Genomic DNA, 27,245 nt, shown 5'->3' on the forward strand with positions numbered 1-27,245 from the left:
ATCATTTGGGAACTAATGTTGTATAAAATAACATGCCGACTACGTTTTAAACAAGCTCTAATCAACAGGAATAAAAGATAATCAGGTAGCATTAAAAACAGTCATATGTTACAGAAGCAGAATGAACATGTGTTCCTTTAAAAATATATCTGTACTTCATACTCACTTGTAAATTAATACATTTTGTCATATGAGAGAGTTCTACCTGATTTTGCAGCATTTCTCAAAAAATTAAAGGATGTACCTTGCCAGCAGGCACCAATGGTGAGCTGAGTTTCGATCTTGGAGGTGTGCAGCGGGTAGTCCTCTGTAACTAGGAAGGGCTCAAAGGTAGTCCCGTCCACAAACAGCGACACAGTGGGGAACTCCACATTCAGCACGTAATGATGCCACTCTTTGTCGCACACCTGTAAAGACCAACAGGAGGAATGAAATGGTGAAAACAGCACTATGAAAGTTAAATAGCACGCTGTGACTAACTCTAGGTTTGAAAAACATGCCGTCACAGGCCGTCATTCTCTGAACTTTGGCGTGCTTTAAGTTTGGTAGTAGAAGCAGCTGACCTGGTCGAGTTTCCAGTGAAACTCTGCTGGTTTGTAGTTCTCAGTCTCTGATGGATCCTGGCGGAGGAGAAGGATCAGCCTGCAGTTGTGCACGTAGAGCGAGTAATGGTGTCTGTTCATCTCTGCACGGGAGAATATGAGAGAGGAATAGGAAACTGTTAGTTAAAAATATTTTGAGGATGAGTGACGACATTTATTAGCATTTTTAAATCAACTACTAAACAACTGCTGTTTATAAATGCTGCAAGAAGCAAATAAGCAACTATGACAGTAAGGTAATAAAACATTATAGAGGAAAAATTCTGAAATCTTGTGTGGTTTATGGTAATACTTTTTTATATTTACAGCTGATGACTATACAAAAGTGTGCAGTAAGTTACCTGCAAGCACGAGCTTGCTGGCAACGTTCCTGATGTTTAAAAAACAAACGACCTTTGACATATATAACTACTCTTACTGGGATTTCTCATCAGCACATGACTATTCCATGAACAGCATTTCTTGTTCTTATAATTTATAACATGACTTAACAAGTTCTCAAAAACTTGTTTTTGAAACGGGTTCCTCAGCCAACTCCCAAAAAAGTTATTATTCTTTTATAACGGCTCTTTAATATTTTCTTGGGAGGAGGCCGGCAAATATCAACAGAATTTTAAAAAGTCAGGATTCATCTGCACATGTAAACTTCACACCAAACACCAACTGGTTTTTAATCTTTGAAAAGATTCAAAGGTTTATAATAATTTTCCAAATATAGACACAGTCTATAACAACCGACTAGAATCTGTCATGTGAGGTCATGTGATATGTTTCTTAGGAGAGTATCAGGATGTAGGTGCAGATCATTTAAACAGAAAGTGAAGTTATCATCCCTCAACAGACCACAAAAGCTGCGTCTTCCTCTTGCTTGAGTAGCATGATCACCAACAGCGGGACACACTTAAAGGAATACAGTAACAGCCTTCTGGACTCAAGCCTGATAATAATTTTATGAACATTTATATACTTTAGATTATTCATACTAAGGGACAATCATGACTATGGTAACATCCCTGCCTTGGGAGAAACTAAAGACCTTGCCAAAGGAGAAATGACTGGTGTTTACTACTATAATTGTCAGGAAGTCAATTCAATTTTCATCTTGAAATATTATTTTTATGTAAAAACTTGCTGGTAGTATATTAACAGATTTGTCTGCTTGCTTTTTTTTTATAACTCCAATACTTTGGATTTATGATGCCACTCAGACTATGAAACACATTTTAAGATGATGACTTGTAATGTTCATTTCAGAGATTCATTTGATAATTAACATAATTGTTCCAACCCTTCTGTCGTCACATTGGTGCACCAGAAATGTAAAGTCCATGTTTTACAGTTTTAGTCTTTAATATGTATTTTCAGTATTAAGAATTTAAGACTGACAAATGAGCAAGAATGTGAGATGTTCATGTTTCTGTGAAGCAGACACTGTGCTGAATGGAGGTCATGAATAGTGCTGAGATCATGGGTCTGGGAGCTTCCTGTCCAGGGCACAGCCGTTCTGATGTAATCCTTCTTATATAAGCAGTGAGACAGAAGCTGATGAACAGCCCCCCTTCACGGGCCACGGCAGAGACTTTATAGTCAATAAGATCAAGGAGCTCGAGACCACAGGCAAAATTTACAACTAGTGACAAAAACGGAGAGGTCAGCGAGCACTCGGCAGAGGTGAAGAAGAAAATATAAAAGGAAGTGTGCTTCCATGTGTTAGCCAGCCAGCTGAGCACAAACTGGTTATAGCCTCAAGTTACAATGTTTTTATTAGAGGCATATTTTCAGACACCATATGTGTGGCAATAATGAGTACGTAACTTTGATGCCAGGATAATTGAAAGCAGGTTTTATATCTGTTAGTAGACACAGATATTTTAATGTAATGCAGTTTGCTGAAATCATTTCTGATCATAACAATGATTAATACTTGTATGGTACAAGTCATAGTATGATATGGTTTTGTGTATTTTTCATGCTGCTTTATGTGTTTTTACTGGAATTAATTACTGTATAAATAAGTATATTCCCATTGAACTTCAGAATTTGACTTAGAAATGAAAAATAACAATTTTATTTGTTTCTTAAATGAACAGGCCTTTTGTTTAACAGAGTTTTACAAACTGTACTGACGTGAACAACCCTTAACGACACCTGAAACATGAACAACTTTAGTGAATAACTATTAGTCGTCATTTAAGTTTAGTCTATGTGTTAGAAAACCTGCCAATAAAAGTGGTTTATATCCATATTTTGGTGGGTTGGCTACCCTTGCGGTTACATTTGGATCATGAACTATATCTTAAATTATGCATGTTTATCGAGTGGTTTTAAAAATGGCTACCAGCAATCCAATCCTTTTACAGTCCAGGTGCAGCTAAAATATTTATTCCAGTCAACTGTGAAATGATTCGACTCTTTTCATACCTGTCTTGTCAGAGTTGCAGAGGATGGTCTCCTTCTCATGGGCCCCGGGGCCGTGTCTCATCCAAACAGAGATGGTGAACGGCTCCTTCAGGCTGGTGCTCACCATGCCGTCAGGAACCTTGATGGCCTGGGTGCCATTGAACTCAAACACCTGGTCGCTGTCGTGCCCGTTATCAGTGGGCAGCCCTACTGTCCAGTTGGCAGAGCTGCTGGGTGCGGGCAGGAGCTCCACGGTGCCGGAGCTGGCTCCTAAAAAAATACAATCAACAAGTACAAAAGCGATTGGATTGGACGACTTTGATACCAACTACTGACGAGGGTTTCCAGTGGATTCTCCCACTACGTTCATTAAAATTCTGCCAATACGTTAAGTATTGTTGGCTAGCAGTTACTTACCACAAAGCTTGTGCAGGGACTTCTCAGAGTAGGTGTCACGGTCACATCCCTTTCCAATATGGTTGGTTTCCAGTTCAATACTGGCTTGGATGGAGGTGATTGGCTCGTCACAGGTCTCTAAGTGCATGCTGGGGAAAAGGGCCAGACTGCCTGTGCCAGGTTCGTATTCAATCCTCTTATTGAAACCTGAGAAGAGAAGAATGAAAAGATGTCCTTCAGCACAGCACCGATAACAGCCGAGCAGTCAATACTGGGCCTGTCAATAGTAATTACTCATTAAGAAGTACTTCAGTGCTTTCAAATATAATGAAAGGCCTTATGGCTTAAATAACCTTATAGACAATGGCGGTCTGTGTGGACTTTGCATTGGTGGATTGCTTTTGTTCACCACAGACGCACCTGAACAATGATGGTTGGCGAGCTACAGCGATTAGAGGAGAGCTTTGATACCTTGCCAGCTGGGTTTGCAGGTTGGCTTGACGCTGATCTTGACCAAAACGTCCTCAGAGGCGCGGTTCTTTCCACAGTCGTAGGCCGTCACGGTCAGCTTATACATGCGCTCTTTGCCGTAGCTCAGTTTCTCCGTGTTCTTGATGAAGCCTGAGCAAAGCAGGAAAAAAACAAAGGCAGTATAAGTGCCTGTGCTGCTCTTTGTTTGATTTCAAAGCTGCAGCAATTCTAGGAAATAGTCAAACTGTCAAACTTAAGTAAAAGCATAATAATTTGACATCTCTTAGGGCTACATTGTAATATTTTAACTTCCATCATTCATCATTAGCAAGCTAATGTATATACAGAGTCTGATTGGCATGTAAGAGATTAAAAAGAAACTGATGGAATTTGTCTGACTAAGTTCTCATCTCAGGTTCTTTTCATATTTCCCACTGAAACACTAATTATTTATCACAGTTGAGCAACATTATGTATCCTCACACTGATCGTTGTTCTCACATTGTCACCTTTTTACCGCAGCCAGAGGCCATGTCAGCTGAAACTGGATATCTGATATTGTTTTTTTTGTTTTTTGTACAAGATCTTTCATTTTGTTTTATGAGACACAAAGATAAATAATCCTACAATCCGATATGAGCGGCTGACCGACTCCGATGACATTTCAGGGGGCTATCATTATCTCGCACTGCAACAAGCTGCGGTGAATTCTAAATGACGGTCTCGCAGCACCATTGTTTTCACAGATCAATAGACAATGTGATGTGTGTCAATAAAATTGTGGCTCTTAGGCATGTGCTGCAGCTTTTTCCGCCAGGCCCTATGACACGGCTGCTTGGTTGAAGGTCCTTACCGTCTTTGTCGATGGTGAAGGGCACATCAGGGGTGACGATCTCGTAATTGCAGATTTGGCTAAACTGGAAAGAGCAGTCGGCGTCGACCGCCTCCACCTTCAGGATGCTGTCATACTTCTTTCCCTCGATAACGGTGGCTTTGTAGGACTTCTCCTTGAACACTGGTGAATACTCATTGATGTCGTTCACCTGGATGTGGACAGTGGCCCTGATAGAGACAAAGTCAAGGTAGGACACTTTGTCAGCTGGGAATGTTCAAACAGATAGTCAGCAGCAAGAGAGAATTTTAACCAAAGCATAATATTCTATTGTCTAGAACAGAGGGAGAGATGTGAGGCAAATATACTGCTGGAGGTGAAAGGGACAGGTGCATGCAGGTGTTCTGAAAACAACAGGAAGTCAGTTATTGTAGTTTGGCCCATTTAGCAGCAGCGGCTGTGAAACACAGCTTATGAAGGCAATTTAAGTACTTTAAATAGCAAAGTGGGACTCTTTTTGATATCAAGAGCATTGTAGCCTGAAACTACATGAGCTACATCAAAACATCACAAATACAATGGACAGTACCTCCAGCTGGGTTTACTGATATGACTCGAGAGACTCACCGCGGCCTCAGTGTGTGATTTGTTAAGAAAGGCTAGCTAACGATAACATGCGTCCTGCACCACAAACTGAGACAGAAGAGTCAGTGAGGGATGTGTGTAAGGTGAACCTGAAGGCAACAGAGGCCTTAAAATAAGTTTCACCTCACATGACAAAAGCAGAAAAGGCCGACAGCATTGTGGAAACATTCACACAGACATTCGTAAGATAAAGTTTAAGACATAGTAAACATGATGACAAAGAAAAGCAGCACATCTTCAGCTGGAGACAATAAATGTTTGGCACTTTTGCTAGAAAAAATGTCTACTAATTTACTGTCAATTGACTCATCACTTAATCAATTAGTTGTTTCAGCTCCAATCATTTGCTCTGAGGTGACGAGAGACTAATCCAAAAATATTTTTCTAATGAATTTCTTCTCATTCATTCGTCTCCTCTGTCCGACTGACTGCACCATGATTATTTCAATTGTAGTCCACCTGAACTGAATCTAGTTAAGACAGAAACTCAGGTTTAGATCGGGAACCGAACTCTTCTGAAATGGCAGCGGTGACTCACTTGTGGGATTTCTTCATGTTGGCGCCATCAGGGCCCTCTCCACAGTCGTACGCTTGGATAGTGAAGGTGTGCTCCTTCTGCAGCTCGCAGTCCAGCTTGTCCTTGGCCCGGATGACCCCCTCGCCAGTGGACTTGTCCAGGACCACTGCCTCGAAGGGGACATTCTGCCCGTGGATCCTGAAGCCGCAAATCTCACCTGAACACGTCAAAAGCCAAAATAGAGTTTGTCAGTTAGAATAACTGACAAGAGGTATAAAATTTCATTTTTCAAATGAAAAATTATGTTAACAACAAAACCATAAATTCACGCAAAAAAAAAGAAAAAACAAAAAAAGATCAGCCACAGGTTTTGGGAGCCAGGGAGTTGTAGATTGGGGTGGGTGGTGTCTGTGGAGGAAGCTCAAAAGCACTGTCATATGGGTGAGTTCAGGGAGGGGGGAGGGGGGGGTTGGGAGAGGGTGTGGGACATTTAGTATCATATAGAAGACGGAGTGTCTTTTCCAAGCCACTTGAAAACATTGCATCCAGTCATGCAGGCAGAAACCGAAAAGATGTGGACAGGCATTTCACAGGAGTACTTAAGATATTATAAATCAAAGCCATGAAACCAAGCCCAAACAGTAAGGACAAAGAGAGCAGTGTTTGCAGTGAAGATCATTTATCTCTGTAATGAATAAAAATTACAGCCTATCTTAAGGGAGAAACAATAATTAACATAAAGAAAAGAAAGAAAAGAAAAAATCCTTTACAAAAGAAAGCATTGCAATACGGTGATCCAGCACCAATTCAGTCTGTGAAGAAAAAATAAAGTCTCAGACAGACAACACCGCTAATATTGTTTTTTTTTGTTGTTGTTGTTGTTAAAGTTAGTCTTCCTGTGTAATTTAGCCTCTTACCCAAAACTACTGCAAAATGAATCCAAATCATAGATAGAAATCATAGAGAACTAAACCGGCACAATAACAGTATTGAAAACAAAAAGTACTGGATGAGAACTGGGGTTAGAAATATCAACTTGCTTGACATCCACATCAAATGAACTGCAGCCATGCTAATGGTGGAGATTAGTGGTGGAGAATTAACTCAAGAAATCCACTGAGGCAAAGATGCAACAGAAACTTTGCTGCAGCGGAGAGAGTTTGCATTAGTTAACAATCTCAGCAGCTTTCATTTGAAGACATAAATGTCAGAAAAAAGTCCACAGGAGTCACTGTACCTGCACAGATCTGATAGTTCATCCTCTTTAAATACCAATTCTAGTGTCAATTTCTGCTCCAATTGCCGTGGGAGGGTTGTGAAATCATCTTACGTGGCCTTTTAGATTGTACTTTTATTATTGAATGATCTTAAAATTGGATTTCCTTCCACATTCTTAAATTGAAAGGATTGAATTGGACAAAATGGCAGCAAAGTGACTGAGAACTCCTGTTTTTTAAAGCAGCTTTCTGTTTCCTGGTGATAGCTGAAAAACTGTTAGGGTCTGCAAACTGCAATGGATGTCTCATGCACAGATATTTCTAAGAACAGTCAGCCCCACATCACACTTTTCATCCAGCTGTTGGAACTCCAAAAAATTTAGGGTGAGAAAAAAATAAAGTCGAGAAAAAACTAATGAGGGAGATTACAGAACATGGCGAGAGCTTCTGTGTAAAAGTGTGGATGCTGTTTTTTTTTTTTTTTTTTTTGCGTTAGTGGGTTAATAGTAACAACTAAGCACAAGGCAGAAGAAAGAGCCCAAGATCACCTTCTTCAGTGAGGGTCACCTCAAAACTCTCTACAAGGAAGGGAGAAGAGATAAACCCAGGTCAGTTAAAGAAGGGTTAGAAGCTCAGAGAAAAACACAGAGAGGACAGGAAGGAAACATACGCTCGCTTTATGCTACAGAAAAAAAAAGCTCATATTCAGTTCCTCACAAGCAAAAACTCATCTGCCAGTTGAAAAAAAAAAAAAAAAAAACATTTATGAAAAGCCGGTTGTGTCAAAGTCTTTGCAGTTTTATTAATGACTCAGCAAATCCTTTTAGAAGAAGCGAGTGAAAATGTGACAAAAATCTCACGTTTAATGTCACAAGTTCATCTTACTTCTAAAAAAAAATGCACATATATTTTCTGGAAAACTAGTAGGCGGGTTAAATAATTCACTTTGTTTGATAATGAAAAATGTAAAACATATAAGTACGAATGAATAAAATGATCATGTTTATGAAGTCCTTCTCTGTTTTAGCTGATTGTTTTAAAGCTGTGTCAGGGCCTCCGCTGGGTTGGACCTGCTCGTTTTGTTTTCACCTACTAAACAATTACAAATGGATTTCACATTAGTGGCTGCTGTTAAGGACCAGTCATGCAGTGGGCAGTGGGAGTTGTGGGCCTCCGTGCTCACCACAGCTCTAATGACCGGCTCACAGCGGGGCTTTAGGAATTCCTCACAGGTCACACGGGCCTCTCGGTTCAGGTCGGGTCAGCCATCATAATGACTGCGGCGTATTGATTCTACAGTCTTGACCTGCAGTGCTCATTTTTCCTCGTTGGTACTAAATAAATGCAGGGAATTATAATCTGATATATTAGGCTAATGGGTCAGTATGCTGTATATTCATCGGCAGCTGTTGGCAGGAACTGTGTTGCAGAAACAACACTTGTCATGAGAGGAGAACATTTTCTTCTGTTCCCTTGTCTAATGTTCCTACACGAATCAAATAACCCAGATCTGGTGCATAAATGCTCCCTGCTTTGTGTTCGGCACTTGTTTTAGAGCACAGTCATCCGTGAACACTGAGCTCATTTTCAAGTTTGCAAGAGTTTAGCTTATTAACTATTTGAGATCCGATCGGCCTGACTGAACTCGCCACACGGATATGCACTTAGAAACAGTCCCACAGTACTTCACTCGAAAAATCTCATAAAGTGTGTCCTCATTCAGGCTAAAAAAATTCACCTGTTCACACTTGAGAGCCTGTGATTGGGCTTCTATGGCCTGTGGGTTAGCTTCACAGTGACCCTTGTTAGTTGGCACGGACGGAGCGACTAGAAGGGGGCTGGCACGACAGAGCCGGTCACCCCTGCTGCCACGTGAAGCCAGATTGCTGGCTCTGTCTACTGCAGAGAGCTAGTTCACAGGGACACACAGTCTATTCGCAAAAGCCCAGTTCATCAAAAAGGGAGCACCAGCTGAAAGAAGTGGGGACACCAAACTGTATTCAACGCCAATTTACTGTGAAAGGAGACAAACATCATGGAGAGAAAGGGGATATTATTTGATTCCCTGCCCTTCAGAAATAACGGGCCTCTTGCTGAGGTTGTCCACCTTAAAAACCGTGCCGATCAGCTCTTGTAAACAATCAAATTTCACATGACTTTGTGAAGAAAATCACATTTGGCGTCTCCTCTGACAGGCACGTGGATGGAAATGCCTCACTTGCAAAATCAGGAGAAGTAATCTGAGATAAAAAAAAAAAAAAAAAGGCCACATCAAGTGGAGTGAGAGCACTGAGTGTGAGGGGAGCGGCGGACAAAAGATCGCACGACTCATGTGATGTGAAATGGTGGGAAATCATTTCCAGTGCTGTGATGCTTTGAATCCTGGCCAAAGTCGATCCTGATGTGATTAAAAAAAAAAAAACCCCAGAGCCGATGCTGCCTCGGAACATAAAGCACACTAATTGTCCCTCTCCACTGGAGGGGGGGGGGGGGGGACATGAAAGAGTATTTTGATCTGAGTATCAAAAGGGCCAATGTGGAGGATATGGTAGCCAGCTGCATTACAGTATGACAGACATGTCATAAAAAATCTAATCTGCCTTCGAGTCACACAGGTCTGCTACCAGAAGAGCATAAACGAAAAGATTATTCATCAATGATGGAGGCAAAAAGGTAAACTTTGTCGTTCTTCTTCTTCTGAGTCAGTGATTTGTATAATCGCACATATAAAAATGACTGACAGATAATAAAAACACCCCAAAGAGAGACGGACCCTTCATATATTAACCAAGACAGAATCTCAAAGCATTATGCTGACATTAGATTTAAACTTTTTTTTCTGTTTCATTTACAAGAATTATCAGTTCAATGTATAAATAATCTATAAGCAAAATGATGTCTTTAAACATACACACCAATATCCTATAAAATTCACATCACTCATACATGAACAATTTATCTGAATCCATCATGTGCAACACAACCTCAAAGCTTTATGGGTACAGAGTAATTAGTGCATTTTCTCTATTATTGAATGTGAAATGAGTAATTCCATGTAAAGTGAAGCTGTGGGAGTAAAAGAACAGCAGCAGCAGCATTAAACCTCCTCTCTCACCTGCGTAGCGAAGAGGAGCGTCCTTGTCCAGAGCAATTAGAGGGGGGTCCAGAAGTACTTTGTCATCATTTTCCGTTACGATCCCGTGGTACGTCGTCTCAATCCATGGTTTATGCTTATTGACTGTGAGGAACAGAGAGAGAAAAATGTCAGTATCCTCTTAAATGTACAAATAAATGTCTTGATAGGCGACTTGTTTTTCTTTCACCGGCACTAATTAGCGATTCACATCTGTTTTCTCAAATCACTAGTTTGACTTTTATCTTTCCATCCGATGCAGCTTAAGTACATTTTTAATGGAGGGTTTGGGTTCGGCTTTTAATGTTATTTTTAGAAAGGACCACACATAAAGAAGGGGTTCTAAATGTCACGTCTAAAGGAGGACCGAGAACACACGGGGTTTCAGAGGGAGGCTAAAGCAGCCAGTGTAACGTTTGGTGGGATGAAAATCTGCTGCTCTTGACCTTCCATCATCATTCTCCATAAATCTACAACATACTGATGCTACATTGTTCAATTCATCTACACTGAGGACCATAATGTCCTACAGTCCATATCAGTTAATGAGTTTTAACAGAAGGTGCTAACAGCTCGGGTTATGACTTTCAGACCGGCGTGTGCGGCAGTAGTCGGGTCGTTTACAGCTGTGTGTGCTCATCGGTTTGGGAAGCATCCCGGCTACAGACAGGCAGAACTCTGATGTAGCTGGCGGTTGCAGGAAAAAAAAAAAGCTGCAGTGAGTGACATATTTGGGCTGGCTTAGAAAACAGCGTTGACGCAGGGGGAGATGCAGCTCTCTTACAGCCAATATGTGCTCGCTCTGGAGTGAGAGGAGAGGATGGCATTCCTGTGCTACTGATCTGCAAAGGTGATGCTGACTATGACTGACAAGCACACTGTGGGGGGTGGGGGGTGGGGTGGGGTGGGGGGGGCAGATAGGCTGGGAGAGGTAACAGGACCAGGTACTTTTCCTGAGAACAAGACGCTAACACAAAAAGCAAGTGTTACCGTTACATAATTGCTTTGTGCAAGACCCATTTTCAAGCAGCTTTGTTCTTTCTTTGTTCTTTGATCACATGGATTGTGCCTCTCAGTGTTTGAAATTTTCGAATCATTATTTTCTCGAAGAAAAATAGGCAATATTCTATGTTTGTTTTTTTTAAACTACTAAAGAACATAATAAATCCAGAGCTCGTTGAAAGCTGGTCAGACTCACCTAAACCCCACCATCCTTATTCAAAAGGTCAGTATCGATGTAAACGGTCATACATTCAAGCTAATCGAGGTTAACAGTGAACTGCTGTGATAGCCTAAACAACCTACAGCAGGAAATCATCGACCACAGCACAACAAGCACGTGGCCCGAATGTAATGTAGGAAAAAGCTCTGGTTACATAAGAATTCATCCAGGGTTATCTATAATCTATTTGATAACCTATAAAGCATCATCATTTGCCAGTGGGAGATATATTGAAAGACTTGATCAATATTGTCATTCTGTGTGAATAAGCCCCAAACAAAAATATGACTTTTAGTAAGTTAAACATCAATTAGTGATGAACATTTTCTCCTTCCACTGCAGGATGAGAGTGTGCTGCTGAGCTTCTGAAATAAAAGAGCCATTTTATTATTGTTCAACTAAAACCGCTCATGAACATATTTCCAACTTATTTGTGCTATTTGAGCTTACATGGTGCACTTTTATATCTTACGGGCAGCTGTAGGTGTGTTTTCCAGCAGCTTAATACTTTGTTTTTGTATGTAATTACATAATTTTACTATGATGCAGCCTTTAAAACCAGGAAAAGACAACACTTAGGCCATATCACAATATTACAATATCCAATATCTAAGACGATATCTAGTCTCATATCATGACATTGATATAATATCAATATTTTCTCCAGCTCTAGCATTATTGTACCTCAGCGTAGGTTAAAAAAAAAAAAAAAGTTGCATGTACCTTAATTAAATCACTGATTTTTAAGTGATCTAAATCAAACACACCCACAGTGTTACATAACTAACAGGTGCATGCAAGGTGTGGCAGAAATGTTCACGGTGGATCCTCTGAAGGACGTCTACCTTCAGTGAGGAGTGGACTACCTTCCTGCTATTTTTGACTGTTAATCCCTGTAACAGTTGTGGCTGCAGAGCTCATTCAGCTCATAATGATGTTGAGTGGACTACTGATATTATGCAAGATATTTGAGGACCTCACGGAGCACATACGGCTCACAGAGTACAGTTCAGACGGGCGAGTACAACAATAAACTCACTGATGGTTGCAACTCGCTCTCCAGAGGGAAACGTCAACAACCGCTGTGTTGCGTAGCAATGTAGCAGTGTGTGTGTGTGTGTGTGTGTGTGTGTGTGTGTAAAAACTGTGCATGCTCTCTTTTAATATGTGTTTGAGTGCTACAGCTGCTGTGGAGTTTGTATAGTACATGTAAGTGTTGTGTGTTGGTGATATTTTATCTGCTTTTAATTCTATAAGAAGTGTGTCCGGCTATTTAACTTAGCTTAACTTAGCTTAACAATGTTTGTTGCATCCGCCACAATGAGCACTCATAACTCTTTTTATTTATTGTCAGTCACTTTTGTTTAATTGTTTGAGTTTTGTCCTATTTTCTGGTCATGTTTTTATATACTTTCCGTTTTTTCACACTGATGACAAATCCAAAAAACTGGTAAAAGGAGGATACGAGTGGAGATGCTCAATATTACCAGTGCTTCAATTACCTACTGAAGCCCGTCCTCTAGCCGACGTTTATCCAATTAACGGTGCACAATGACACATTCTGAGTACAGCAACATTCATTTCAACAGGCAACATTATTTCAATAGACAGCATTAATTACTGTGTCTCCGTTGCAAAATATTGGAGCCATTCATGTATCCGCTGAGCCTGACAAAACAAAAACGTTGGCACACGTGCGCTCCACGACGGTACATGTGACCTGCAATTTGTATATTTAACGACTGACAGTGAAACTAATATACTCACCATTTAACACAGAAATGTTACAAAAACTTTTATTAGTCATTTCTCTCCGGCTGACTCGAAAAGCTCCTTTTGTGTTCTACATGATTTACACATTATATCCAGAGTTAATGACTTTTTTTTCTCTTGTGAGTCTTTACGGTTAAAACCTAATTACAATATGTTTTGCAGTGAAATTAAATTCACAGTGTTTCATGATGCAGAAACCCACAACATCACACATTCATCATCTCACTAATAAGCAGAGGCCTGATGTTCAATAACACAATCTGTGCTGCAATTATATTATGACTCCACACACTAACCAGATAAAAAAAAAAAAAGAAAGCCTTCAAAAACGTAAATACATGATGGGGATGTTTGCAGACGTCATTACATGTCAGTCTGCCAAATCCAATTTGAGCGAAGCAAATGACTTGCGTTGTATGTCATTACATAATTTAGTGTAATTCTCAGTGATTACACGATCAATGAAAATTAATTACGAGCTACTTGCACAGGGTTGCTGTAATGTGGGCACCATTATGAATGAGAATTACCCACTAAACTATTTATTCCGGTGAGAAAAGTCCTAACAGAGGTTTCCTCAAACTGAAGGGAAACATACTTTCAAAATCTGTCACAGTGAGTAGAAATGTTTATTATGCCTTATGACATATTTAAAAACTATCAAATCCACTGGTTGCAGCATTAAATAATGACATTATGTTACAATCACTGACAGAAATATATTTGATTGCCATAACAAAGAATACATCCGTACTCACTACATTTAGTACAAGTATTTTGAGGGTATTTTTATAGCTTTTATTAAAGATTTGACAGTAAAGAGATGATAGGAAATGAGGGGAGAGAGAGAGAGATGGGGAACTACATGCAACAAAGGTCCTCAGCCGGACTCAAACTGGCGACGTTACAGTTCATAGTCGGCGCTATAAACCATATTTGTCAAAAAGATGCAGAGTATGTGTAAATATAATTCAGCACTACTAAAAGCAAAGAAAGGAATGATATAAAAATGACTACAGTGTCCACTCAGACAGTTCTGTTGTAAAGGGGGCTTTGCCAAAAGAAATATTTTTTCATTTAACCAATTACACAGACTCATATCACTTTACATTTCTGGTTAAATCCTTTCCTGCACAAGTGGTTCTTGGTGAGAATGAGTTAACGTGTTTGCCAGTAATTTGGAAATCGATCAAACCCAATAAATCGTCTTTTGCTGAGTGTCTCGTGACCTGAAGTGAATAGGATGTCTTTAGACAGATTGCCAGGCCAGACTACTATAATAATCTGCTTTAGCTTCCACAGAGTCACAGTTACTGTTAGCCAGGTCACATGTGGGCCTCACTCGGGGGATTAAAGCAAGAAAAGATTTGTGAGCCTAAAAAGTTGTTCAGGAGGAAATGTGTACAAAGCGTTGAATTAAGTATTATATGAATTTAAAACTGCTCTGTGCTCTCAAGAACTTTAACCCTTGCTCACATTTGTCTGTAAGTCGTTCATGGCCATCAGCACTGAGGTGCACTGAACCAGGACCAGCACTGACTGGCAGCATTCTCAAAGCCTCTGCAGGTAATGATGCAAAACATTTTGGAAATCCTGACCAATAACAACTAATAAACTCACCAAGAAAGCTGTCGGCATGTGCCCTTGTTGTTTACTCCAGTTAAATGTTGTTGCCCTTTAAGGTGCAGAGTCTAGAATTTAGTGGCAGAAATGAAGTATAATATTCATAAGTATGTTTTAATTAGTGTATAATCACCTGAAAATAAGAATCGTTGTGTTTTCATTAGTTTAGAATGAGCTCTTTATATCTATGTAAGGAGAGGGTCCTCTTTCATAGAGGCCGCTATGTTGCACCACCATGTTTCTACAGTAGCCAAGAATGGAAAGCACCATGTCCATTCATATAGCACGCATCTCCAACTTGACCAAAAATGAGCACCTGTCAAGACTTCAAAAAGAGTTATTAGTATTTTAGAGTCCCACTGTCAGAAAGCACTAAACTAAATACCTGCTGCACAGGTATAACTAAATGTGGTATTTTGGAAGTCAGTCAACCCTGTGATGTAAAGTCAGACAAAGTCTGATAGATGAGATTAATTCCCAACGATTGTCTGAGATGGGCAGCACAAATCAACTGAAACAAGAGTTAATACAGATATGCTCACAGATGGCAAACTGTGGAGCGGGGAAATGAAACACAGGTGAGTGAAGGTCTATGAGGACAAAAGAGTCAGACCTGAGAGGCCTCGCACAAATTCAAAAGCAAAGTGCACTTCCGCTGTGCATTGCCATTAAAAATCAAAACCCCTTTGACTCACTTACACCTCCCGTGAGGTGCACGATTTTATTCAAAAGCGTGAAATTGTCACATACATTGTGTGAAATTGCCAACAAGGCCCTTTTGACAAGATATCTTCATCATCCCCCTGCAGTGAAAGCAAAGAACATTTGTTGTGCTGCGACTTGCTTTGCAGAGAAGATTTGACACAGAGCGACAAAGACAGGATTTGCACCAATGCAGACACCATTATTCTTGGAAACTGAGTGATTTATTACATAACATCTATATAACCTAAAAGATATGATTTCTATTTTCATAAGGGAACGAGTCTCTATATTGTAAAGCAGTTTCTTCGGGAGGAGAGGCTTTAGGATTTAGGATGGAATGAGATTAGGAAAGGGGCTTTGACATGTTTGGTGCTGTCTGAGACGAGCCTGCTGATGAAGCACCGAGGATGTTTAAACGTGGAAGACTGCCATTTTCTTAACTTAATTAGGAAACCAATTCATCTAATGCAATGCACACTCACTACTGGCCCAATTACAACCTGCAGACTCAGTCCTTCACTTAAATAAAAGCAGACAGCTAAAGAGGGAAGTTTTGACTCTTTCTAATGAATAATCAATATTAAACAGGTCAAGGCACTTCTGACATACCGCAGACCAGACAAGTTACATGTGTTGTATCCACTGTAAATTGACAGATGTTTTTATAATAATCTAGTGAAATAGGTTTGTTACAAATGTGTCACATGATGCTTAATCCCATGTTGAATGGTTAAAGAGGTCACAACAATTCATTGTCTTATTGTGGTTTTGTTGGTTTTGTTTTGTATGAATGATGTAAGCTAGGTATGTAAGGTTGTATGTATGTATGTAAATTTGGGAGATACATGTGTCATGATGCTGAGCCCAAGAAGAATCTCCTTAAGGGGACAATAAAGTATATCTTAACAACGTGGGTCAATGTTACACGTAAACAGTAAAAATGCATGTTCAAAATGATACTAGATACTACTTTCTCAGTACTTTAAAACTGTGACACTAATTTTCAAGTCACTCAGCTATTACAAAATGCCAAAAGTGTTGTCTTTTCCTGCGTTATGGGGTTAAGGAGAAAAACGGACCACAGTGACCCACCATCCTATTTCTAGCACACAGAAATCGTTGGCCTCGATATAAATATTAGATGAAGAGTTAGGATATAAATACACAGATACAGTGGGCTGATACTAGCCTCTTTCTAAATAATAGATATTAACCATGCCATGTCATCCCCCGCCGGCACTGCAGGTCTACAAAAAAAAGAAGAGTTTATAAAACTTGCCATTAACTTTTTAAACAGTGTCTATTTGAAGAATCCAACAGCAAATTAACTATACTCAAAACTGTATACCAGTACAAAACAAAGTAAGCCAAAATCTGGCAGACACAGGCAGAAAAATCCTTTAAGAAGCCTTTGAGAAATGAATGATGTGTCAGAAGGCATAAGCACAGATGGTGTGCTACTTACAACTCAACAGAGTACCTGGTATGCAATCCTGTTACACAGCAAATAAAGCCAACGACATTTAATCCCATAATGGGATGCGTCTTATTTCATTCAATGACAAGGTCAAGAGACTTGCAGGAGATCAAACAAAGCAACAAAGGCAGCCAAAAGCAAAACGCTGCCAAGTTTTTATTACATATGTCTAACGATAATTAAGTTGCTGCGATAATGTGAGCAAAAAATGTCGCGCCGACATCTGGAGTCTGGAGACTTTTTAAGATGCTCAAATGATTAACGGAGGAAGACGAAGCACATTTCGTTGGGTTTGAAAGACAGCTGACTTCAGTCACGGGAGGGTCGAGGATAAGTGTGATTGTGTCTGCCAAGCTGAGCCGTGCTGTGCTGTGCTGTGCTGTGCTGTGCTGTGCCAAGCCATCTACTGATCAGCTCTGTGTCTCTGCCACCTGCACTCTTTCAAACTAGGTTAGGTGTTTTAAAAAGGACCACTGCTGTGAGAAAAATAGTTCTTAAAATTAATGGATCAATTAGTCGATAAACAGAAAATTCATTGCTAACTATTTTGATCATCATTAATCATTTTGAGTCATTTTAAGAAGAAAAAAAATCCCAAATTCTCTCGTTCCAGCTTCTTAAATGTGAAGATTTTCTGGTTTCTTTTGTCCTCCATGACAGCAAACTGAACATCTTTGAGCTAATCGAGAAAATAATCAACAGATTAATTGAAAATGAAAATAACCGTTATGTCGTATACTGAGGGCTTGATCTCTCTTTGTATAGAAACGTGTTTTTCTGTGGATTTCCTCTAAAACGGGACAAATAATCCATCAATAGAAACTTCAAGGTGGTGTTTCAGGTTTCTGCGGAGGCACATACTCCATCACTGACTAATTTCACGATCCCCAAAGAACTGGGTAACATTCACATGGATACAAAGACAAAGCCCCTTTATGGTTGCCTAGCTCTTTTATTGAAGCTTAACCTATACAGTTTGGCTTGTTAACCGTGATGAAATACTTCCTGCGAGAATTTTAGGGCCACAATGGGTCCTGGTAATCCTGAGATTCAACAGGACGCCTGTATAAACTATCTCTCTCTCCCTCTCTCTCTCTCTCTCTCTGCCACTGCTGTGACGTCTCTTCTTCATGGGGGAAAAAAAATAAAATCATTCTGCCTCCCTGACGCTTGCCAAGGACTTTGCACGTGTCCAGCTACTGTACAACCCTCACTACTGCCATGGACTAAACCAAATACGATGACTGTTCACCAGCTAGAGGTCACCCTGGGAGGATCGGAGAAATGCACCACAGCTGGCCAGATTGTAGCAGCATCACTGCAGCAGATGATCAGTCAGTAATTATCAGATGAAGCCTGACAATGCCTGGGAACCTCCGAGGGCTTGTTGTGTAATGATGATGGTGCAGCCAAGTGTCAGGCCCGTGACGCGTGGTGGAGCTCTGCTGCCATCGATTTAGCTCATATTTTACATTTGATGGCCCGACAGCCTGCAAGACTTCATCTTCTTTGATTACATGCAAATGTGAGGCTCCACTGCACCCCACTGTAAGGCTGGTCCTGCTACTGAGCAACCACTTGAATGGTTTTGTCCTCAGAGATTCATGATTACAAGTATCACATAGTAACAAAAACTATTAAACTCACTGCAAACAGTTGAACTGTATGACTGTTAGCATGTTTCCATATTTTAAATTATATACTGAGCGAGAATAATTACTCTTTGCTCTGGTGCAAATGTTTGATTACCTAGAATAATTAATAAATTAAATTTACTAACAAAACCTGCTGATCACAGACTAACATTGAGTGGCAGCTTGGTCTACGAGCAAATGTTTACAGGCTGTGTTATTATTGTTAGAGACTTAATTAAAGCCTCTCTGTTGCCAGGTTGTTATTCATATTTATCCATAAGCTGCAGCAGCACACTGAAGGAAAAGGAGAAGGGAGTGTCTGTGCTCAGGCAACAGTCAGACCTTGAGGTGTTGCCAAGGAGATGGCCAAAAAACACAGTTTTGAACATTTGAACAGCGTCAACTGTGAAAGCAGAAAAATATGCAAAATGCACCGTGAGTATGTGAGCAATGACTGATTTTCAGATTCTAGCTACGGCCTGTTTTGTTTGTCGCCACCACATTGCACATTGATTGACCAGTTGACCACCGTCACTGATCAATATCTGCTCACATCCGCAGGGCTTTTTTTTTTTTTTTTTTAATTCACTTGTATATTCTGCAGTTACATCACAATGACTAGTATTTAAAATATATATATATATATATATATATGTATGTAATCAGATGATCTGCTTAATGAGGCAGCTAAATCTTAGGCTATAGGGAGGAAAAGTATATAAAAAGTATATAAAAAATTATAGCACTTATATAAGAGTAGCCCATAAGATGGCCCCCCACAACGATATCATCATCAATCGCGATGTTTCACCGTGGACATCTTCATACGCCATATGACATCGCCCAACCCTAATTCAAAACCTCTGTGCGTGCCAGAATCCAGGTTTTCCTGAGAGACAGGTGAGCGTTTAATAACCACAACAGGGCTCCTTTCAAGCATGTTTAGAAGGCAGCTTCAGGCCTTACTGATGTCAGACATAAATATCCAGCAGAGACTAACGCAAACTGCAGCCAAATAGGTTGAAGGTATGTGTTGCATGCTAATCGGAGCCAAGGAATGACTTCAATTATTCTGGTGAGTGGCTCTCGTAATTCCGTGTACCAGGAATAACCGATGGCCAATCTGCTCACGGTCTGAAACAGTGGGCACACTTCTCTGTTTGTCTTGCCTTACAAGCTCCTGAGCTTGTTGACGCAAGCCACCTCCATCACAGACTGGGGACTGTTCTGGGAAGCCTTGAAAACCCTGGAACCCCAGACCTCAGGGGCCCCCGCTCCCAAAACATCCCGCTCACACAGGAGAGCCTCTCAGTTTCCCTGCCAGGCAACAGCATTTGTTTGTCCTCTACGCAATCACAACCGCCCAACAGAAACGAACACACCCTCTGCGACCATAGCGGTCCTCTGAAGAGGGGGGCTGGGAGGCCGCGGAGCCTTGAATGCAACTCAATCACTTCTCTGTGTGAGCGGCACAAAAGGGCCAGTGAGAGTGAAGAAGAAGTGAGAGTGAGACCAGAGCTCTACACAGGCGCTCGGGTGTAGCTGACCTGCAGTTCTGAGACGGCAGGTAATGCGCTCTCTGGTTACCTGTTTCCCATGAAGCCTGAATGTTAATGTGGACACGCCCACATGTGAATAGCTCCGCAGTGCCGGTTTTCTCCTGGAAGCAACGGGGCTCCAGGGAGGAGGTATCAGCCTTATAAGCCTCAGATATGGGTTTATATTACACCTTCTTAATAAAAAATAACACAATTATATAAGCATCCTTAGCTATTACTGTCAGAGTTAAGACATTTCAATGTTGACATTCATATTGAAGAATAGGGGATATTTTTTCAAATCTCACTGACATCCACAACATTTTTTTTTACAGATTTTAATGGTTTACTGCAATATTATCTTCACAAGTTTCAATGCTGCTTATGTTAAATCAGGTAATTGACAAAACCTATTTGAGCAGGTTCTAATAATTGTCCAATATGAGCATGAATTAATCAAAATCCTTGTTATCCTGATACTTTCTCATATTTGTGTTTTCCTGTCTGAATATTACTTTTTGCTCTGGACTTGTAGTTCCAGTGTACAGAAAACATGTCCGATCAAGGGCTCATGTGAACGTAACTCTTTCCTTGGTAGCCGACACTGTTTCCCAGTCATCTGGCACAACTTAATATTCACAACTGAATGACCCATTCTTGACAGTTCACTGACTCCATTCAGCCCGTGAAGGCACCAATGAGAGGGAAGTCACCACCGGCCCAAATTGGGTCCAGTATTCTCATGGCCTATCTTTCCAACACTAAGTGGCAAATTACCAAATCGAAATGCTTCAACAACTTAGCGCTTTCTGGGGATTATCTCATACACACATTCTTGAGGGGCTTGAGTCGCGATCCTACAAACAGTGACCTCATTGTGACATGCTTAGTCAAGATCCCGACCCTGAAGTCTGGGCCTAAAGGCCCTTTGTTCCTCAGCAAAATCTCTGAAAAACATTCAAGAGTTAACTTATAAGAACAGAGCCTCAGTGAAGGGCAAGAAAACTGTTATTCAGGCCAATACAGGGTAAAACATTTGGCAATGTTTCATATGAAACTCCACAGTGACAGTATTCAATTTTTAATCCCACTTTAGTAGCATTGCAGGGCTCTTTCATTACTTTGGTCAAGCAGGCTGTCTTTAGTCCTGATGTCTGTTTGTCTGCAGGTTTACCTTGCAAGGCAGCTGGATTTGTGAGATCGTGACATCACGAGACCACGCAAGAATCCATCTTGTCAGACTTCACGCTTTGCGCTCGTGTCCGAACCACCGGTGGTTCGGACCGATCAGCATCGCGAATCCAGCTGCCTTGCAAGGTAAGACGGTGATAGACGGTAATGGGCGGTTGGTTCATCCAATCACCTGCCAACAGTTTCCATGGACAACTTCTCAGATGGTTCAGTGTAACAAACCATCTGACGCGTCAGGTTAGTGTAAAGTTAGACGATGAGCCAGAGAGTGGGTAGTGCAACAAAGTGGACATTTATAACTAACTTTCTTATGCTGTCCATAACTCCTGAACTTTGACGTGCAGCGGAAAATTTCTTTGCTCCAGAAGTCTAAGACTAATCCGTGTATAGGACTTGACATTTCCACCTAAACAGATTCTCCACCATTTTAGAAATGTCTATAAGATTGTTTTTGCCATTCCTTCAACAAATTTCATCCAATCTTCCCCAAATTTGATACATATTCAGCTGAGCCTGGCAACAGTTTTTCATTTATTATCCCAGTTATCCCATATTGTTTTCCTGTAATTGGATCACAATATCTTGTAGGTGTGGATCATTTGACATTGACTGCAGTAGGGCTGGGAAATATGGACAAAATCAAATATCTCGATATCTATACTGTGACAATATTGTAGAGATGACTACTGGTCCTTTACACAATGAGATGTGTTATAAATGATCATCAGTAATGTAGATATAATGACTATGTGAGTAAAGACAAATAATAGAACAGCTAGAACAGATACGTTCAGACAATTACATCATTTTACTGTAATGCAGCCTTTAAAACCAGGAAAAGAAAAAACTTGTCATATCATATTACGATATCCAAAATCTAAGATGATATCTAGTCTGATATCACGCCATCGATAATAATTTCGATATATTGCTCAGCCCTATGATGTTGTAACTCTTGAATGTTTTGATGACAAGTGCACATAATTGTGAACATACCTGCACATTTGATGACATTCATCTAAAAAGGTGATACTGCAGTGTAATGATACATGCTCATAACTCAGTGGCCATGGTTTGACTTATTCAAAATTATGCAAACTCATCCTCAAACGAAGCCCTAATATTCACGGGCAGAATCTAGTTATTCTTCAGAAATCATGGCTGCCATCAGCCTAGCAGAATTAAAATGTTAAATTTTGAAGATCATGCAATTTCAGCAAGGGTAGGTGGTCTCTTTAGTATCATCTGTATTCAATGACAATGACTAACACTGTGCAATATGTGGACCAGATTACTGAACATCAAATAAAATGGGTTCAATCAATCAAAACCACCCGGAGTGGCACACTGACAACAGCTGACATTTTCCTTTTTGTTTTACCAGCTGACAAAAACCTGACATGTTAAACATCAGAAGCTGAACTGTCAGGACAGTTAAGAGTCCCTTCTTTCCCCATGGCGCCGTGTTTTTGGTCATCAGACATCGGCCTGTTGACATTTAATGATGTTATTGAGGAAAAACAAGTGTGTAAACTGACGCTGAATGACGGCACACAAAACAGTGTTATTAGAGCTGCATGGGAGAGAAGAACAATGCAGTCATTGTCAGCAGAGTTCATGCACATAGTTTCAGTTTGCCATAACATAGCAAGACGACATACGTCACGCAGATCGTTCACAGCTTAAAAAGGCTAAAATGGGATAAAATCAGATTGTCTATCACAAATTGAAAATGTGAGCTTATTTGTTTACTTGTGGTCAACCAGGTCAGTGATTGCAGTCATATTATGTTTTGGTTTCTGAGAGTTTCACAAGCCTGGCGCAAGGTTTCAACAAATACTGGCTTATGAAGGCTGATCAATCATGTTTTTAACGAGGGGAAAAGCATTTTAACTACGGGGCTAAAATTGTTAGTAAACTGATCGATTAGCTGTAATGACAAATATTAATTGATGGCCATTTTAATAATGTCATAATCATTTAAACCATTTTTCAAGTAATTATACAAAAGAAATTATAGAGCCATTTATACAAATAAAGACACTTTATTAGTTTTAATTCTATTTTATTAAGCATCTTTTTATGATGCTGGAGGAACCTCAGAGGCGTGGCAGATCAATGACCGATAAATTACATTTTAAAAAAAGAATATTGACCTGATACGTTGCTCTAACAGGAACTGACGTGCAATTTTCAATGATCAATGGCAGACTTCTCCAATAAATGTAAGACTGGGAAAGCACATTTAACACATAATATGTAAGATGTACTTCATCCCGAGCCATGTGAGGAGAGCGCATATGTTAACTCGGCACCGCACAAAGCAGGCCATCCAATTTGTTCAACTAGAATTAGTTAATTCGATGATGAATGAGCCAAGAAACTTCCAGGCAGCCAGCTTTTCCTTTGTCTGGCTGTGTGTGCACACAGAGGAAGCTCACGCATCTCAGCGGACCTAATGTTTGTCTCCAGACCACGGGGACGCTCAGCAGCAGCAGCAGCAGCAGCTGCTTGTGGTAACAGAGAAAGAAATAGATTACACGAGTAAGACCTTGACAAGTGATAAACAGCATAAGGGACAACACAAGAAACTCCAGAAGTTTCTATTAGATAAACATTCACAGCAGTGAACAGCAGCACCAAAGAGTTAAAAGTCTAAAATGCTTTGAGGCTTCAACAGGCCTGCCACACACTATCTGTGTGTGCCCCAGTTTTACACACACTGACATTTCTTCTTGCTGGCAGCGTAATGAATCATAAAGTGTAGGTAAGAATTTTGATGTGCTTCAAAACATATCTTTTCAACTGATCCTTTAATGTTTTGTTGTTGCCATGTGATCAGTGGCAAATGTTTGAGTGGGCGAATAGCTGAAGACCACAACATAGTTTCACAGTTCTGGGAAATTCACCAGGAAGTGCTGAAGCTCTACCTGAGTCCATTTCTGTGGTGATAACATCAAATCATTTATAAACATGTAAACTAGCAGTGCAGAGTATTCAGGAACAACGACTAAGGAATACGTGCTTCCTCATCCACTGTAAAGGTGGAATCAACAACATGCTGTGAAAACACACAGCTGGACTGCAGGTGGCGAGAGGTGGCGCACAGAATAAACCAGTGACCTTTGGTAAAAAAGAAAAGAAAAGATAAGCCCTCACCAAGACGGTGATTTCACAGTTCAACTCTGCTGATAAGAGCAGGAAAGTCAGCAGGTGCAAGTTCACAAACACACACTTGGCTAAAACATAAAAAGCCAGACTCACACACACACACACACACACACTCTCCAGGACAAAGTGCTATAAGCAGTTTCCTTTAGATTGATGAGAAAAAGAAATAAAAGTTATTGCTTTACAAATGGTAGCCTCTCGGTGCCACGCATTCTCAGCTGTCTGACATGGCAACAAGAAAAAAATATGGCTGGATAAAAAGCCCCGGTGCAGTCTTTTATGACCACCTATATCCCTTTTATGGTTTTTACTGGGTTCACTGTGCATAAAACGGGTGTAACATTAAACAAAAACAACACATACTGGCCTCCAGTGCTGGTGACTGCCCAGGCATGCTGATACGTCCAGTGACCAGGGTGCAAAATTAACTTTTTGGTCCACCTGCCACATGCCTAGTAAATGTTTAAATTTTACCAGCCACTTAATAGATCACCATTGTTGTTTTTTTGAGCTAATGAGTGAAGCAAATCTACCAGCAACTTGCATATTTTACCAGCATTTGGCTGATGGCTGGTGCTAATTTTGTGCTCTGCCAGTGACTAATACGCACCTGCCTTCTTGCCTTTTTTTTTTTTTTTAAACACACCCTGAGACAGAAAAGGTCACACTGGGGAGTCAGTGGATTGACTTTGACATTAAAAAGCAGTCTATAAATTCATGCAAACATGGTGTTCATGTCTGAGCAGTGAGCTGTTTGGAAGGAAGGAGGGAGGTGGACCGCCCTGCAGCAAAGAAAGGGCTGGTTTCTTGCAGCGTGTGTGTGATGGTGTCCATCGGTGACATTGTAAATAAAGAGGCTACTTGCACTTTCAGTACTTATATAGTATCTGATCATAAGTAAGTCCAGACCTACTAAAGGATGTTTTTCACTTAAGCTTGTGATCACAGCACATGCATTTTTAAATCCACCGACAAACCGGGGGCTTGTGAAGAGGATCTGCAATGCGTAGCCAACCAGGCTCCATCCTGGTGCGACCACAACGTTGCCAAACCAAGCATTAGGCCTACTAATGAAGAAATAAACCTGTGTGCTTTAATAATACGGAATCTTTAAAAAAAAAAAAAAAAAAGGCCAAAGAAACATACCATCACTCGTCTTAATTGATTATTCAGATATACTCAAATATGTTAAATACCAGATAAATACATGGTGTACCAGACACGCACAAGTTTTTTAAAAAAAATCTTGCAAACTCTGAAGAAGGTGAGAATATTTTTAATCTTAAATATAACTGTTAAAAGGCGACTAGAAGAGACCAGGACCAAAAATAGACTGAATGCAGATGACAGAAGGAGGTCGTTTTGTGGCCTTGATATTATCTCCAAAGTAGCCTACTTCGGGTGTTCAAACCTTAGAATAAAATCTTACAAACAGATAAAAGATGTAGTGAGAATATAATGTGCGATGTGTTGGCTTGTTTAAGGTTAAAATGGACATAATATAGCGGGATGCACTTGCTGCCGGCGGGATACTACGCGACATCCATCGGCTGCGGCTCCGGAGCGGACCATCCCTGAGCAGGTTACTGACCGTGCATCCCTCAGGACCGCACAGTCCCGCTAACGTTTCCGCGGTAACCGACAACGTCTCCGCTCGGAAAAACAACCGCAGCACTCAGGAGAGATTCAACTTTCAGCACCTTATTCTCAACCCTACAAGGAAACCTGCCTGACATGTACAACAGACAAAAACATTACGGGATATTAATCCCTGCTTAGTTACCTTTAGCTGCCTCCACCGCACATAATAGTCCGAGGACCAGTCCGACAGCGGATGCAAATTGTGTATTCCCTCGGAACCGCATCCCGACTTCGAGTTCAACCGCGGCGAAGTAAAAGACAACCTTCTTCTTCCCTCGTCAGTCAGGCGAAATGTTTCTCTAACAAGAAAATTAAAATCCAGAAGATGAGTCCCGGTTACCACGGTAGCTCTAAGATGGCCGTCGTCGCCGCCGCCGCTCTGCTCTCCCTTCAATCACCGCTCCTCTCGCAGGTTTGCAGCTTGTTGCGTTCAAGGGCTGTCGGAAATTTGTAAGACGCGATTTTTGCCCTGACAGCTTTTTTACGTAATATCACACCACCGAATCACGATACAAACACAAAAGAATAATAATAAAAAAAACAGAAGAGAAGGCGAGTGGGCATTAACTTGGCTATAACAGGGTACCATCTAATTGGGATTTGACCTGCAAAAGCCAAATGAAAGTCCAAAGATTTGCCCTCTAACCACTGAATCTAAATTTCATCTGATGATCTTCTCATCTAATCTCAAATAGTCTTGCTTTTAATTTGACAAGCATACATCATTAATTTATAGTTGACATTAAGGGTGTATGTGATGTGCTATTGTGTGTAGCTTTGTATTTTGTATAATGTGTCCTGTGTGTTTTTTGCTTTGTGCTGTTATATGTTTTAATTGTAAGGGATTGCATATGAAAACTAGCTTTAAAGCTAACTCTCATGCAGTACATCAAATGTTAACATTTATGTTTAAAACTATACATTTTCCCAATAAATACAAAACAACGATCTCAAGATTTCCTATTTTAAAACCAAGAAAACAAAAGACATGAAATGAAAATGACACTTAAAGTAAGAGCTCCTGCATTGGAGCAGGCTGGATTACCAACTGGGCAAA

At 40.5% G+C, this 27,245-nt stretch overlaps 1 protein-coding gene across 4 annotated transcripts in view; it reads right to left on the reverse strand.

Annotated features, from left to right (window-relative positions):
* The window catches only part of clstn1 (calsyntenin 1), a 39,424-nt gene extending 12,842 nt beyond the window's left edge, over positions 1-26,582 (reverse strand). For 2 of the 4 annotated variants that reach the window (XM_044350367.1, XM_044350365.1), the window contains exons 1-10: positions 26,331-26,582; positions 10,196-10,318; positions 7,629-7,658; positions 5,885-6,080; positions 4,723-4,931; positions 3,870-4,019; positions 3,420-3,605; positions 3,024-3,272; positions 564-685; positions 245-407 (exon numbers count right to left, since the gene is read on the reverse strand). In XM_044350367.1, the coding sequence (XP_044206302.1) occupies positions 245-407; positions 564-685; positions 3,024-3,272; positions 3,420-3,605; positions 3,870-4,019; positions 4,723-4,931; positions 5,885-6,080; positions 7,629-7,658; positions 10,196-10,318; positions 26,331-26,412 (1,510 nt within the window). In that variant the 5' untranslated portion in view covers positions 26,413-26,582. The remainder of the gene's footprint in view (positions 1-244; positions 408-563; positions 686-3,023; positions 3,273-3,419; positions 3,606-3,869; positions 4,020-4,722; positions 4,932-5,884; positions 6,081-7,628; positions 7,659-10,195; positions 10,319-26,330) is intronic. The other 2 variants (XM_044350369.1, XM_044350366.1) reach the window with 1 other exon arrangement.
* Positions 26,583-27,245: the final 663 nt, after the last annotated feature.

This window comes from Thunnus albacares, chromosome 5 (genome assembly GCF_914725855.1).
Source record: "Thunnus albacares chromosome 5, fThuAlb1.1, whole genome shotgun sequence".
In the NCBI taxonomy this organism is placed as follows: domain Eukaryota; kingdom Metazoa; phylum Chordata; class Actinopteri; order Scombriformes; family Scombridae; genus Thunnus; species Thunnus albacares.